The sequence below is a fragment of the Petromyzon marinus genome, chromosome 45, assembly GCF_048934315.1.
Source record: "Petromyzon marinus isolate PM22_M1 ecotype Great Lakes invasive population chromosome 45, UKy_Petmar_22M1.pri1.0, whole genome shotgun sequence".
NCBI lineage: Eukaryota > Metazoa > Chordata > Hyperoartia > Petromyzontiformes > Petromyzontidae > Petromyzon > Petromyzon marinus.
This window is the reverse complement of record NC_133711.1, coordinates 11,243,607-11,256,838: the sequence shown is the minus strand read 5'-3', so window position 1 is coordinate 11,256,838 and position 13,232 is coordinate 11,243,607. Positions and strand designations below refer to the sequence as shown.

At 41.3% G+C, this 13,232-nt stretch overlaps 1 protein-coding gene across 7 annotated transcripts in view; it reads right to left on the bottom strand.

Annotated features, from left to right (window-relative positions):
- Positions 1-13,232, bottom strand: part of LOC116952036 (protein MTSS 2-like) — an 82,391-nt gene that overhangs the window by 24,462 nt on the left and 44,697 nt on the right. For all 7 annotated transcript variants that reach the window (XM_032971022.2, XM_076074100.1, XM_076074102.1 and 4 more), the window contains 2 exons: positions 4,940-5,100; positions 1,505-1,612 (listed from right to left, as the gene is read on the bottom strand). In XM_032971022.2, the coding sequence (XP_032826913.2) occupies positions 1,505-1,612; positions 4,940-5,100 (269 nt within the window). The remainder of the gene's footprint in view (positions 1-1,504; positions 1,613-4,939; positions 5,101-13,232) is intronic.

Below are 13,232 nucleotides of genomic sequence, written 5' to 3'. Positions count from 1 at the left end.
TCTTTTTCTATTACAATCTAGCTTACTAAAACAAAAAAAATATTTTCCACACAGGCAACCTCTTTATTCTTCTAAGGCTAAAACGTGACCACAAAATGCCCACGTAACTCTGCAAATGCTGTTGCCAAAGAGAAGTGTTTTATGTTAATATAATTAACTTTCGTGCGGAAGGTAGTGGAACGGAGGAAACGATACATTTTCTGAGTGCCGTGGTGAATTTATCACTTGTCCCATACTACGAGCATACACGGCTACACACACACATGCATGCGTTGACAGTATAAGGTTTTATAAAGGTCTAAAAAAATCAAAGACACAAGAAGAGGCAAATGCAAGAGGGCCCCCCTAACAGGCTGTGCCTATATTCTTGGTTGTTTCGGTAAAGTCACGTAGAAGGGAAACAATAAAATAATAAAAATCTAAAAATTAAAATTCTCACGATGTTTCGACTGCAACACAAGCAATCATCATCAGGTGTGAAAACCACAGCAAGAAAAAATTGAAAAAAGTAAAAAAAAGAACATAGGCTATGCCTATGTTCTTTTTTAACTTTGCACGTTGCTTCATAAAGCGGTGACACCCCTAATCACAACACAAATAAAAAGAAGTAGCCAGGACACTGCTTTGTAGCGATATAAAATCATGGTGGTTAAGTGGGGAGTGAAGCACTAAGACATGGGCAGCTTTACACACAAATGCACGATTGCATACAGAATTAAACAAAAAAAAGAGGTATGTAGAATAACGCAAGGTTTAAGTGAATTATTCATATGGGGATAGGCAACAAATGGCTCTTCAGCCTGCATTTAAAACGTGCAAAGGAGTTACGAGGTCAGGCAATGAGCAGAATGTTTGTAGATGTCAAAAGCAGGGATACAAAACCAGCCTTATGAACTATTGGTGCGCTGATGCAATGAGACACACGATTCAGTCTGAAGTACAGCTGCAATTAGTTGATTAGTCATCAACGGAAGTAATTTTAAAACTTGATTATTAATATGATAGCTAAGCACTGTGTTAGCAGATTGAAGGTATTCAAATTAAACATGCAAGATATCTGCATTGTGTCTAGGATCATGTGTAAATAAAGAAAACACGAAACCAGTTTCATATTCGAGTCTCATAAGCAGCAAATGGACAACCTTTGTAAACTTCCCACAAAGTAGTATTAATTTTAGTAACCTTGACTGGATAGAATGCCGAGTTGACCCCTTTCCTCCACCCGCACCTCCGATTTTCATTCCCCCGCACCTCCAATTTTTTTTCCCGCGCCTCCAATTAGCACGGTTGGCTATGTACGGTGGCAGAAGAAGTTCAACATACATATGCCCAGGCTTTGTCCTTCTGATTGTGCAATGAACATTCTGCCAGTGCTACCTGTTGTTGATTGTTCTTTGAAGCAATAATTTCGAGCTCCAGCCACAAGAGCAAATTCTGTGCAGTTAAATCACAGCAACGTATTCATGCTATGCTGCACCAGCGGTGTAGACCTTGACAGTATTACCTGCTCACTGGCTGGGGGCAGCCTGTGAGGATCGGAGGTCATGTTGGTCAGGTCCTGCACTATGGTCTGCAGATGAGTGACTTCCTCCAACATGGAAATCTCCTGGTCCTGAAAATATGTGAGGAAAGCAACAATGAATGATGACTAACACAGACAGGTACCAATACATGCAAACTAACCATTACTTTTCTACGCACAATTTTATCCCTATAGAGCTATCAGTGTCTTGTCATGATATGAAGTATTGCTTCAGATATCTTGCAGAGCAGTGGAACCCTTTGTTGGACAATTTCCCATGAGAACATATATCACGGAAATATTTATGAGATCCATTCAAATGACCTCGAGTCCACACAGTTGTGGTCAGTACTTTTCCACCCCTCTCAGAATAATGCTCGTTGAATGACTGTCAAACCAAAATGTGTAGTGATCAAAGCTGGAATATGACCAAATAAAGTGCAGAATGACATTTAATGTCATGGCTAATTGTAGTCAGTGGTGTCCAGGCTGAGGACCATTAAATCACAACACAGAACTCAGTTTAATCAGAGGCAGCTGCCTGGATTGGAAACCAGAATTTCAGCAGTGTCAACTCGGCACTTTGACCTTTGAGCGACATGGCCTCCTTGCCTCAGATTTTATTGAGAAAACAATGGCATCACATTGGTTTTTTGGTATTAATTATTTTTGTTCCAAGTGTTAGGCAGCAGCAGGATAGCAATCGGGGAATATTTATAGCACAGCAGAGTTGTTTCTTGCCCCGGCAAGACAACTATCAATAAAATTCACTTCTACCTGGAGTAGGTTTCAAGTGGGCAAAAACTATGTTTTTAAAGAGTACAAAGGCATGCTTTTGCAACATTTTTTCACTAATGTTCACATTAGAGAGTTTAGTGGGACAAAACAAATTAAAAATGCCAAGTTGCAATGTTGTTGAAGGGAGCTAAACTATGCAACATGATTTGAAAAGGATAAGAAAGCAGATCGATGGAAAAAATGAAGAAATAATTCCTTGAAATATCTACAGCGCATAGGTTGTTAACCTATTCCCAAATCATGTAAATATTTTCCATAAACACGTTTTGTTACAGCAGATTATGTTCCATCCAATAAAACCTCTTTTCCAATTTCTGATGAAAATACATTGTAAACAATACAAGTAAATCTATATTTTCTTGCCTATTGTTAAATGAACACAACAATAAACAACTAACAAACATCCAACCTCCTGTATTTGCTAACAATAACAAATGTGCTCAAACAATTTCTGCACAAAGCGACAGTGTTGTTTGTATAATTAATTTACAAAATTAACATCTTGCCAATGCAAGCTTCAGAGTCTGAACATATGCTTTCAGATGGGCCCTGCTTTGGCATTTTGCCCATTTGCTGTCATACTTTTTTTTGTACAAGCGATGAAACCCCACCATTGAGAAGAGATGCTCAAAATTGGCAGAGGTATTCCACCTATAATCTATAGTTGATCATCGATTATCCGGGGTGAGATTATTAGGCTTCTAACATTATCCGGCGGCCCGAAACTGATCCAGCAAAACTGGCAAAACTACTCCAAAGGCTGTACCAGTTCAGGGATCGGCACCACGTCCGTGGCGAAAAAAGTAGCTATGCTCGATTTCAGTGTCAAATATTATAAACAGTACATTATACACTACATACAACTTAAACAATGACAATACTGTACGTATATATACATCACCCCAGGCAGTCTTCGAGATTGGAGTGGTAAGTACGGTACAGTAAATACAGTAACTTTGAAAGTAGGATGTTTATTTTTGTCTATTTGTATGTTTTGATTTAAAGCTTTCGTGACTGCAGGGATTCATATTCTTGGTTCTTCCGACCAGGAACACATAGCCAGTGAACTCAAGCACGTACACCAAGCTCTTAAGGCTAATAGTTACTCCGACTACGCAATACGCAAAGCTATCACTCCAACCATGAAGAAGGACCCTCTTGAGGAGCCTTTCAAAACCATCACTTTACCCGACATTGCGGGGATCACAAAAAAGATCTCCAAAATTTTGAATGAACACAAGATCCAGGTCCGATTCAACACATTACATAAAACCCGTGATCTGGTTCCGTCTGTAAAATATGTGATTCCGGACATACAGTACCCTGGCGTCTACAAACTAAGTTGCCTCTGTGGTAGTAGTTACATTGAAGAAACCAAACGACATGTCTCGGACCGCATTCGTGAACAAAAAGCAGACCTTAAACAAGGTAGGACCAACACCTCGGCCGTGGGAGATCACTGTTAGAATTCAGTAGGCTCACATGACATTGACTTCTCCAAGACAGGGGTTCTTTGCAAGCCATCTGGCTACCATGAGAGATTCGTTCATGAGGCTATCCACAAACCACAGCAAGAAAATTTGAAAAATTGTCTTGCTGTGGTTTTCACACCTGATGATGATTGCTTGTGTTGCAATCGAAACGTCGTGAGAATTGTTTTATATTTTTATTATTTTATTGTTTCCATTTACGTGACTTTACCGAAAGAACCAAGAATATATATTTGTATATTTATGTATGCCAATTTCACGTAAACACATTTTAAACACTAACAAATATACCTAAAAACACGTTGTTACACAAGAATGTGCAAAAAATAAGCTATTCTAAATAATAATTTAGTGATTATCTGGCATTTTTTTAAATCCTGCACCTCACCCCCCCCCCCCCCCCCCCGAAGCTGCCGTATAATCGATGATCTACTGAAAACCACAAACTGCCTCTGACAGCGGTTCACCTCAGGCCTTCAAAGGGGGTGTTTCACACAGGCTCCTATCTCTGCATGATCCACCAACCAGGTTTCCACAATCACTGCCACATGCACACATCACTGCCGCAGGCAATCCTCATTGCGACAGGCATTAATCGCTGCCAGGGGAATACGTAATTTTCACATGTACATATCACTGCCACAGGAATTCCTCATTGCTACATGCACACAATGCCAAAAGAATGCATCTTTACTAGTCACACAGCACCACCAGAGGCACTCATCACTGCCACAAGCATATATCACTGCCACAGGTGCAAACCAGTAATTTGCTTATGGCAGTCACATGCATGTCATTTTCATTTACGAGTCTGTCGTTGTCATGCAAGTGCATCACTGCCACATGTAGTAATACGGCCATGTGCGTGTCTTGGCACCAGCATGTACCATCCATCATTTTAGTGTCATCGCAATATGCGCATGTCTGCCACATTTATGCCTCTGCGATGTGCGTCCATTGTTGCCACGGATCTCTTGTACTCTTTGAGCATCACAACTGTTGCCGACATGGCCGCCTAAATTTTTGGTGACAAAATGCCAGACAAGGCCCACTCTGAGTACTTCCCTCAGATCTGAGCCTCGCGACAGACAGCCCCACCTGACCACCCCACTTCTAACTCCCTGGTTACCAGCACGGGCCGCAGGTGGTACACGAAGGTGCAGAAGCGGCCGCGCTCCTCGATAAGTGCACGGCGCACGGCGCCTTTCTCCGTCTCCTCCAACAACAGGTATGAGTCGTTGACGTCCTGCAGAGCCAGCTCCAGTTGGGGTTGCACATCCACACCTTTGCCTGCGCACCCACGCAGGCACCGACGGCACACAAGCGTACACATGCATGTCGAGTTGCGGGCCAGTGCGCAGCAAAAGTGCGTCGCGCGATAAGGAATCCGTGTTAACGTGGATTAATGCAACAAAAGCTCTCGTGACTAAGCAGCACATCGGAAAAGTTAGAATTCACTTGGATGAATGTCAATACGCAGTACTGTGCGTGAGAAGTAATGGACTTAACGTTCATATACATAAAAGTGCCATAATTAATAATAGTGTGAAAATGTATGTCAATGAGCAATTGATAGTCATGGTGTAGTACATGTCATGTAATGGGATTCATGTCCGTAAAGAAGTACATAAAAATAAGAAAATTAATGTCAATGTGTTTCATGATGATAATATCAGTGTCAATGTGCAGTACATGGTAACCAATGCAAAATATATTTCAGGGTGTAGTACATGCCGAAGAACTGGAATCAATGTTGATGTTCCGGACTTCACAAGCACCGAAAAATGGGCATTGGAGTCGTACATGACAATGCATAGAATTCATGTCAATGTGAAATGCACCACAAACACCTGAAGGTACATCAAGGTATAGTACATTACAAGCACGGAAGAACGCAGGTCAGGGTACAACGCCATTCATCACAAGCACTGGAGAATTTGTAACGTGCTGTACATCACATGGACTAGAATGAATGACATGTGGTGCATGACAAGCACTGGTTAATGCATGCCACTGTGCAGTACATGACAAGCAATGATAGTGTGCACATCACTGCACGGCACAGACATCACCAACGCTGCAGGACTCATGCCAGTTGTGTAGCATCACAAGTAGGCATGTTATTATAATTCACCGTTCCACCGAGATTGGACTGTCATTATTCTAGTTACAACTAAACTGAAGAATGAGTTTAGCTTGTTGGTCTTGTCTGTGCCATCTTAGTTGTATAGTTAATTCCAAAACATTAGCCTGAATTTGCATACATGTATATGAATATGAAATAAACTATTCTTATTTCATTTATTTGATGCATGCATCGAGTGTGAAATCCATTTGAATCGATAGTTACATGACAAATCACAACCAGTTAAGAATGCACATCAGCATCTCATTTACCGCAGATAAGAGTTTCCCTCTGCGTGTAATGAACTGTAATTTATCGTTGCTTGCCGTGTACTGTGCAGTGCCTGTCAAATGATGCACATCATTGCAGTGCACATCACAAGCTCCAGAATGCATGACAAGTGCAGTGCATGTCAATAACTGGGAATTTATGAGAGAATGCAGCACCTAGCGATTCAAACATAGGTCCCAGCATACATGACACACTACGGAATGTAAGAAACAACACAAGAGTATACACTGCAGTGTTTTGTAAGCATTCCACAAAGTAAATGATAAGCAAATCACCATAACACTGGGGAAAGACACGTCAATAAATCAGTATGCATCAGTGTGCAATAAAGCACGTGAAAACCACATCAAAATGCAGTACAAGCACTCATAACAAATATTTGTGCAAAACATGCCAAAGCCAAACACACTAATCGGTGTGTATAACACAGCAACAAGTGCACACAAATTGGCATGCAAAACACGACACACTAGTGTACACAAGTCAGCGTGCAGTGTAAACATTACAAGCACTTGTGAACAGAGGCGAGCCACGCCTCGGGCAATGTTACACATTCGGCAGTGTACACATCGCGTACACGCCAGGATGCACACGTCAATGTGCATCACCTCGATGGGCATTGCATGGCGCGTGCTCCCGCACATCCGTCCATGTACATCACATCTCGTGTGCAAGCCAGCGTGCCTCACGGCAAATGCCAGCGTGCCCACGCATGTGAATATACACTGCTAAGTCTGCACGAAGCGGTACATGCCATGGCAGCGCACACTACACAGTGGGGCATGCGGATTATTGTACCCCACATAATAAGCACTTGCAAGTCCATGTGGAAAATAACGGTCCGATTTAATTACGCTTACCAAAATCTCAAATCGCCTTTCACCTGGATAAGAGTTTTTCACTTAACCAAGACAGGCCACTGAATAAAGGCACTCTCCGACAAGGAACACCTGGGAGACAAGCAAAACTTTTGGACCAGCTATTATTATCTGGTCTACATTTCATTTGATCTTTGAGCGGAGGATGGACACACTAAGTGCACATGCCAATTATTATTCAAAATCTTTTTCCTTTCCGTTATTATTTTGTGCAGTCATCTGCGAAGGGATGAAAAGCTTCGAGTTTTCTGTTCCCGAGAACCCATCCAGTCGGGGGAGGCAGTGTTTGTTTTTCGCTTGCCTGCTCCAGTAATTGAATCCAAAACTTCAAAAGCCGCTGGCTCTCTACACAGGACGCGACAATTCTTCTTTAATACTCAGAAGTGATGGTTTCTTCAATCGTGATATCCGTTCAGTCTCGCGAAAGACCACAAAGTTTTGTGTTGTTACCATTGTTGCAGGGTAGCTGCACGTTAAATTCTGACCTTACCAGACCTCACAAGAAAGGAGGAGTGGACCCAGTCAGTGGTTGGAAAGGGTGACCTCTGTTGAGAACAAAAAACCTGCTGCTGTATAACGTGGCATTCATGGACCAAATGGCAGCAATTCCCCCCCGCCCCCAAAATGTGGAGTACATGCTGTGACCAGCAAAGTGCTGGGATGTGTACTATGTTGTTGGAAGGAACCATTTTCTAGAAGACACTTAAAACTAAGTTCCTGCACATGTTGTGGCCATAAAAAGACCACCATAGCCTTCCATAATAACAAAAAAGATGACAATCTTGATTTAAAGCTTTCGTGACTGCAGTAATTCATATTCTTAGGTCTTTCGGTAAAGTCACACCTGATGACGACCGTTTGTGTTATGGTCGAAACGTCGTCAGAATTTTATTGTTTTATATATTTTATTATTTCATTGTTTCCCTTCACGTGACTTTACCGAAATAGCTAAGAATAAGATGACAATCTCTCTACATTTCCACTCAACGGAGCCGATCAAAGAGAAAACTTTGATTAATGAATAAATGGGTGCAAATTTAATTTTAAAAGCTCTCATGACTGATTAAATGAAATTAAGGTAAGACGTAACAGGGGCTTGGTAATTCACCTACTTCAGGGTGTGGTGGCAGAAGGCTGCAATTTTGAGGTGGAGTCGATGGATCATGCAGAGATCAAGATGTGTGCAAGCCATCTTCTTGAAGTATTACAAAGTAACATATGAAAGCAGCAGAGCAAGTAGGTTCCAGAATCTATGTCTAATTTTGACTAATTATCTGAATTATGGATTTTTTTCTGGGTACTCTGGTGTCCTCCCACACATAAATAACAAATAAAGTACATATAAAATACCGAAGAGTATAACCCTCTTGAAAAGTGTTGAGAACCAGCCAGTTGTAGCTCTCCTGAGTAAATAGGGGGTAATTATAATTATGGCTGTGCTTAGTCTCTGTCACTCTTACCTAAGAATCGAGTGTAGCTTCTCTTAGAACTGATCAGTCTTGCACTGGGCTTGGTTTACTTGTAGGTAATTGCTTCATCGCAAAGAGACATAGGAGACTGTGCCTCATGGTGAAACAGAAATCTTGCGCTGAAAGGCGTTATATATTGAGTACATTTGTTACTATTTTTTGTACAAGCCCAATGACTGCCAAGCTATGGCGAAGTGGAATTAATACAGAGACTGCAAAATGTAGTGTTACAACAGAGTACTTAAGCCCTGTGGCACTGCCTCCCAGCTTATCTAAGCATGGGTGTTAGGAGGAAGAGAATGACTCAGCCCCCTAACAAATCACATCACCTCTCCCCCACCACCCTCATCAGACACCTCCTTGTGTGAAAGTTACACCGCATTACAAAACCCAGCAGCTCCACTTGCAAGTGCTCAGGAATGCAACGATGCATGAAGCAGACTCCCGCTGCAGAGACTTTAATGATGCCGGTTCATTTAGGGAGCTTGCAGCATTAAAAGGAAACAATCAAAGAACACAAATCGATTTTGCTGCCGGTGAAGGTTGATGGTCCTTGAGAATAGAATTTGAATGCATTTATCGCTACTCTTGGCAGTGAGAACGCATCATCGTGGGAGTAAGCATCAATGTGAAGTCGACAGCTACGGTATGTTAAAGGCAAAGTTATACTTGAACCACATAATCAGATTCTCCTTTTCTTATCCAGGAAAGCATCAGCCAAGTGTCAAGGCTATTTTTTGCAAGATAAATCTGCACTGGGATGTTTCAACAGTTCCTTAATCAGGAATACAAAATGAGGAAATAACGGCTTTTTTTTACTATTTTTTACTTTACCAGGTAAGGCCCACTGAGCTATAATGCTCTATTTTTTCAGAAGACACCTTGGCCACAAATGATTGCTCAACGAAGTGGATTATGATGTGGAAGTGGATTATGATGTGGAAATGTATGGCAGTTAAATACTCTAAATGAACCAGAGTACTCCAGGAAAATCCACAGACAAGAAGGTTAATGTATATTTTACAAAAATTGTACTAATAGGTCAGCAGTCCACTTGTTTAACTGCAAGCAATATATCTAAAGATATTGGCAAGAAAGGTTACTATATATGTGACCGAGCTCCCATGTCCCCAATAGTGGCAAGGTCACAAGCTTAAGTAGACTAAGATAAATTTAAAATATTTAAGATACTGTCAGCTCCTTGTTGCTTTATATTACATCCAAATTGCACAAGTTTCCCTCGTAAAACAGATACTGGATATTAGCAAGTTTCAGCCTGATTTTAAATCACCTTAGAGGTGCTTTATATGAAAGTTCTCAATAAATGTACAGATTCTTATGGGGGGTAAAAATATGCCTTTTTAAGATAACCTGCTTATAATGAAATTAGTTATGCTTCATTAATGTATAAAACATGTAGATCAGTAAATATTGTTAAAATTTTATCAATGTTACTCCCTCTGCCAGCAGACAAATTACCTGTGAAGAGTAAGGTGACCTGAAATTTCTCTGCACAAATTGTCCAAGTTTGTATTTGTAGTCCATGGAAACGTTTTCATATAGAATAGCAGTTGGATTTTGACAAAGAATTGTAAGCATACATGGAGAAAGGAAGCTAATTGGTTAAAATGCACACCATTGCACCCGAATGAAAATCTATTGGCTACAATTAAATGACAATTACCATTGAAGCTGATAACCATAACAATGTTAATTTGAACAGTGTAACACAATGACGGTAATTAAATAGTTTGCATCAGTCATTCTTATTCTTTGGGTCTTTCGGTAAAGCCACATCGATAGAAAAAGAATGTAGAAAATAATTTATTTATTTTTCTATCTACGTGGCTTTACCGAAAGACCCAAAGAATCTGAATTCCTGCAGTCACGAAAGCTTTAAGTCAAGCTATAAGTCATTCTCTCTCCACTGCTGAATTAAACCATTAGCATGTGGGTGCCATGGTCTCAGGTATACATTTGACCCAATTATGTCTGTCATTTCCCCTTTGTGGATAGTATGCTTCCTTTGCCTTCTCTTCTGTACTGTCACAAGTTGTCTTCAGCATGTCATCTCTTTTCTAGTCCCAGTTGATGTTTCTGTAACAATTCATACATCTTCTGCTTTTGTTGTTTTGTAGTTCTGCTCCACATGGGCGTTCGCCTATGTCTTCAAGTGATAGATAGTTCACATTTACCATCACTACTTTGTGCATACGAGATATTGTTTAACTATATGACTGCCATGTGGTACCATGGAAGAGCGCTTAATTTTCACTCGTCAAAGTCAAGAATTCCAATACTATTGGTCTGCTAGACCAATCACTTTGTGGGAAGACAGAGCTCGTCCCATCAAGAAAAAAACCCACAACAGGAATGTAAAATATCTGCCACTAGCTCAAAACCTCCAATGCAGATGAATACCAACACAGCTAATTTAAGTATGGTACTTCAGTTTTCAAACTGACAATTGTAGAGGGGATGATGGTGCAGCAGCCCAGTGTGAGATTTTTACCTCAGCAGCTGGATCTAAAACCCTGCCCTGTACTCATTTTCTGTTTCACTTTTTTACTTGGAGTGCTCCTCGTCACGATCAGCAGACATTCCCTGTCGCAGAAACATGATGTAGTATTTTGTGGACTCTTGCTTCCTGGCTGGAAGTTCAAAAACATTATAATAACCTAACAGATGGCAAAATTATTTGACAACATCCCCACGGTGATAATGAGTGGAGGATGCAGCGAGGGGTGGGGGGAGACGGGCGTCCACAGAGACTGCGCTCCCGCTCACATACGCACGCCCTTCTCGGGGGGACGGGCGCCAATTCATTCATCCAGCACTGCTCGCCGGGGGATATGAGCAAACGCAGGCCTGGGGCCAGGGGGACTGCATGCATCATGTAGAGCCCACTCAACCTCCTGAACCCGTGAATTATGCAGCTCCGGCTGGCAACAGCTGCTACCTCTTTTCTGCCGTTATTTCTGCAATCCACTGCTGCGATTTCGAGTGGTTGGGCGACAGCTTTTTCAAGAACAAGTGCAATAACAAAAATGATTCTCTTTAGGAATTGTCTGGGCAGGGTGGGTGTTTCAACACCATCAGATAAAACCGCCCCTCCTCTTATAAAGCCACAGTAAACAATTTTCCAATTACCATAGGTCGACACCTGAATAAAGGCTTCCAGAGCAGAGTTCACTCAAGAGGGAAGTGGCTGATGTGACATCACAAGGGGGGCAGTGCTCTAGGTGTGTGGGTTTTAGCCTCATTATTTGATGGCAAAAGTTCACTGGAAAGGGTTAGAGGTTGTCAAGCCTGGTGACAGCTGAAGAACGGATAGTGAAATAAATAACTTTCCCATTGTAGGCGATTGCACAGCTCTGCTGCTACCACAATGACTTCTCTTCTGTTCTTCTTAATATTATTACGGTAATGTCTTCTGGCACTTTGGCCCACAGGGGGGGCCTTGTGGCAGCTCAACATAAATTTATTTATCCCTGCCAATGTGAATGACATCACTGCATCGACTGAGATCTATGTTCCTGTACGTCATCACTCCATAGCAGCATATCTATGATAATGCTGCAATACTGCAGCAATGACGCTGATAAACATTAATGTGAAGATAAGCACGTTTTAGTGTTCAGATTGTTGAATTGTCCCAGAGCATCTGCTTTGGAGTGGTTTAAACAGCCAACAAACTAAGACACAAAGACACTCCTCTGAAAAGCAGTGAAGATCCCCACATCTCGTGATGAGGATCGTGAACCTCGACCTCAACGTTCCTTTGGAGAGGCCTTTCTGAGTTTGTGTTTCCACATGCAGCAGATGCTTTGTGCAAAAAAATACATGCAGTGTGTGTGAACACTAAATGTGGATGCTGAAACAGGTGTGAAAAAGTAGAAGAGATACAGTTTAACACGGAGTCTTTCGTGACCAATATCATCCACAAAACAGGTTTTTTGGGTTAGATCGTGTCTTATGGATAAAATAGATACACACATACTTACTTTATTGCGCATTTAACACAACACATAAACCACTAGGGATTCTTCTTAAACAGAATGATTATAACACAGCACACCAGTGCATACACAAAACACATGCAAACCGACAATCATATACCAACTCAATTAGGTATGGCCTTTAGCGAAGGGTCACTGTATCAACATGAGGTCCAATTTAAGAGCAATATTGATTCATTTCAGATTTTAATTATTTTTTTGAACATTAATTAGTTAAGATTATTGACTGATATTAAATAATGAATCATGGTCAAATTAACATTTCATAACGTTGGATGTAAACACAATCCAGCAAAATGTTGCTATAATTCTGGATGTGTTTGCAATTGCTTCATTTTGAAATTACATATTTTAAAATGCTACGTCACTTTTTTTACTATCACAATGACATGACACAAGGCTTGATGGTTCGAAAGTAGAAACGCCTTACGCCCACATTAAAACAGAAACAAAAAAAACCTTTCAAACGACAAGCACCAAGCACGCAGCTTCATGGGATCGCACATCCACGACGCAAAAGCAACTGTGACACCGAGAGCTCCGTGGAGGCGCGGGACACGGTGATGAGTGAGAGATGAACGGGTTCCACGGGCTCAATGCGTGACATGCAGTGTTCTGAGCTCACGACACTGGGGTAGGC